General features: G+C 38.1%; 1 protein-coding gene across 1 annotated transcript; it reads right to left on the reverse strand.

Annotated features, from left to right (window-relative positions):
• Window positions 1-863: 863 nt before the first annotated feature.
• Window positions 864-2627, reverse strand: LOC107613912 (uncharacterized protein At4g22758). Its single transcript, XM_016316106.3, has 2 exons — window positions 1699-2627; window positions 864-1557 (listed from the first exon to the last, which is right to left on the reverse strand). Exons 1-2 carry the CDS (start codon window positions 2090-2092, stop codon window positions 1355-1357), a joined length of 597 nt encoding a protein of 198 aa, XP_016171592.1. The 5' UTR covers window positions 2093-2627; the 3' UTR covers window positions 864-1354.
• Between the last annotated feature and the right edge of the window lie 299 nt (window positions 2628-2926).

A 2926-nucleotide genomic window follows, 5' to 3' on the forward strand; every position in this document is an offset into this window, starting at 1 on the left:
TCTCTATGCAGTTATCGGTATCGCGTTTTCCCTTTTTACCGCACTATCACCGCGCTGTTTTCTGCTTTCATTGTCGCGTCCCCCACCTCATCCACTTTATGTTTTGCTTCTGCCTCACCGTCACGTCCCCATAGCACGTCAAATGTTTTTGTATAAAATTTTATTACAATTCTACTCGTCTAAAAATTAATTAGTCAGAACTATTAAGAGAAATAAAAAATGGGTCCCGCAAAAAATAAGATAATAGAAAATAGGTCCCGCAAAAAATAAGACCGACAACAAAAATCGAGGATAGAGACGGAAAATAGGGACGCATCTTCCGTCCATATACATCCCTAGTTATATATCTATTCTATATATTATTTCTTATATTTAAAAAGTTATAATTTATATAATTAATACAATAATTTTAATTTATCAAATTATAAATTTTATTTTATCTCATGCATTACAGGAATTATTAAACTTATAAAAAACAAAATCCTCCATTCTTTTAACACGCTGAAAAAAATGAAGGGAGTATCTGTTCTATATTTTGTCATGGATATCTTAGTTTTGGGCACCTGTGCTGTTTATTCTTAACTTTGTCTTTACTATCTAGTTCCATGTATTAATTATCAAAACTTCTTAATTGTTCATGTCTTTGATGACTTCACGGAAATATCTTTATTATTCAATCCAAAAATGTTGTTCTCTCAATAAATTGTTATAATTTGATTACTTCCACTTGATAAGCTAAGTTATCCGAATGGTGTAGCCTCTTGTACTCAACTGCTGAAGCTATTATGCTATTGGTTAGTAAAGCTCTTAAGTTTTTCATAAAGTCGTTGATAAGAAAAAGATCTTACTGTTTAAGCAAATTATTTAGTTCAACACTCTTTGATCTGTGATGTGATATTTTACTATTACAATATTGTTTTTTCCAAGTATACATCAATTATTACTACGAATTCCTTGGTATGATTGCATATTACAATAGTATATATCATACTAACTATTCCATCTAGTCACATTTGCTTTACAATATGCATATATGAGATATACCCGAAAATAATCACATATGCAAACGTGCCAAGACTAATACAATTTTTCTATTTTGGATTTGCATAGTCAGGACCTAAGCTCAAACTCTCTACTCACTCAATAACGACCTATATACATTTGTAAATGCAACTAATAATACTTTTAACCTGCCATTCATTCTTGAAAAAAAAAAAAAAAAAAGGTGGTGGATTGATCAATTTTCAAAACAATAAAGTATCCGAACGGCAACTAACCAAGAATATATTCATATATAGATATATAATTTTGTTTCCATGTCTTCATGCGGATAGGATCATATATATATCGTCTATCACAGCATGAAATGCATGAGCTTGAACCAACCAAAGGCACCACCACCGTTAACTTCCCTCACTTTTCCGGCCTCCTCGGCGCACGACGCATACGTCTTCGTCACACCTCCTTCCACGGCAGCGCCACCCTGAGTCACCTTTCTCGGACACAAAAAGAAGCTCCTAGATCCAAGTTCTATCAGCTTGCCCTCCCTATTCAAACCTTCATAAAACAACCAAAATCACCGAAATCAATTTCCAACCAAAGTACAATAAATCAATCAAATTAACCTAATACTACTAATTAATTAAGGATTATAATATAATTAATCATGGAAATCATAAGATTGATGATGAGGCTCACTTTCTAAGCTAAACTGAGAGTAATGAAGGTTGAAGCCGGATGGTTCATCGGTCGGCAAGACCGGACGTCGGCCTTCCCTCACGAACTGGCTGACAGCAGCGGATATCAGATCGCCGACGGTGGATTCAGGCCTCATAAGGAGCTGAACCGGCGCTACGCTCCCTAGCAACGTCACCTTGAGGAGAATCTTCGGCGGTTGACGCGGCGGAACCTCCGGTGACACCACAGCAGCGTTCCGGTATGAAATTAGGTCCGGCAAGGTCCTCGGGCGGCGGAGTTCGGCGGCGGCTTGAGTCATGGCGTTGTGGCTGTGGAACGATGAGGATTTATTGGACAACCTATTCTTCCGGTGAGTGTCGATCTGGCCACTACGGTTGCTCTTGTGACTCGGCATGGTGATTACCGTATCGAATCACAGCCCCTCAAAGAAAGAAGAAGGAAATATATATACACAAATTAAAAGAGAGGGCTATGTGGTGTTTTTTTTTTTTTTTGGATAATTGGATTACCTCAGACGGCGGTACCTAACGTATCTGAGGCATGGGAAGCCGAGAGCTATGGAAGAGCTTCGGCTCTGTGGTGCACGCCGACCCGGAGATATCATAACATGTAAGGGTACAATTGTAATTACGCCGGGGCAGCGAACGGATCCAAATGTTAAATGGGAATGATTGTTGTTACGAAGAACCAAGCAGCACCCTCTCTCCCAATTTATATGCCGAATAATTATAATTATTATAAATTAAAAAGAAAGAAAAGGAGCTAGTTTAGTTAGAAGTGGTTAGTAACGGGATGTAGCCGGTTATGGTGGGAGACTGGGATTAAGGGTTAGTGAAACCGGTATTGGTGGAGGGGCGCATAATGCGGATTTGGATTGGGACGGGAGAGTTTTCCGGTCATGTTTAATTTTGGGTGGACGCGTGTGTGGCAATTATCATATATTCATATTATTAGTAACAGTTTAAGGACGTTAAGAAACTGCGGAAGGAAGTTGGACGTGGAGTGTTGTGGAGAGTGGAGCCAACTTGGCTGTCGCCGTGCCGGCCGGAAACGGAGTCCGTCGAGCATGGCCTAGTTGTTTGGTTTTCTTGTCATTCCACGGTTTTTACATGCCTAACAATTTAACATGAATAATACTTAACTCCATGGGTTTAAATCCTAAAAAATACAATAAAAAAATTTTAAATCTTAAAAAATAACATGATTTTTCTTTTGAGAATTAATTTTT

Source organism: Arachis ipaensis, chromosome B8 (genome assembly GCF_059453495.1).
Source record: "Arachis ipaensis isolate K30076 ecotype BB chromosome B8, ASM5945349v1, whole genome shotgun sequence".
Classification (NCBI taxonomy): domain Eukaryota; kingdom Viridiplantae; phylum Streptophyta; class Magnoliopsida; order Fabales; family Fabaceae; genus Arachis; species Arachis ipaensis.

Bases quoted from the DNA above. Each gene is read 5' to 3' on its own strand.
- LOC107613912 (XM_016316106.3), bottom strand. From the start codon at position 2,092: ATGCCGAGTCACAAGAGCAACCGTAGTGGCCAGATCGACACTCACCGG. The intron at 1,558-1,698 runs GTGAGCCTCATC...TGTTTTATGAAG, and splicing joins CTCTCAGTTTAGCTTAGAAA to GTTTGAATAGGGAGGGCAAG.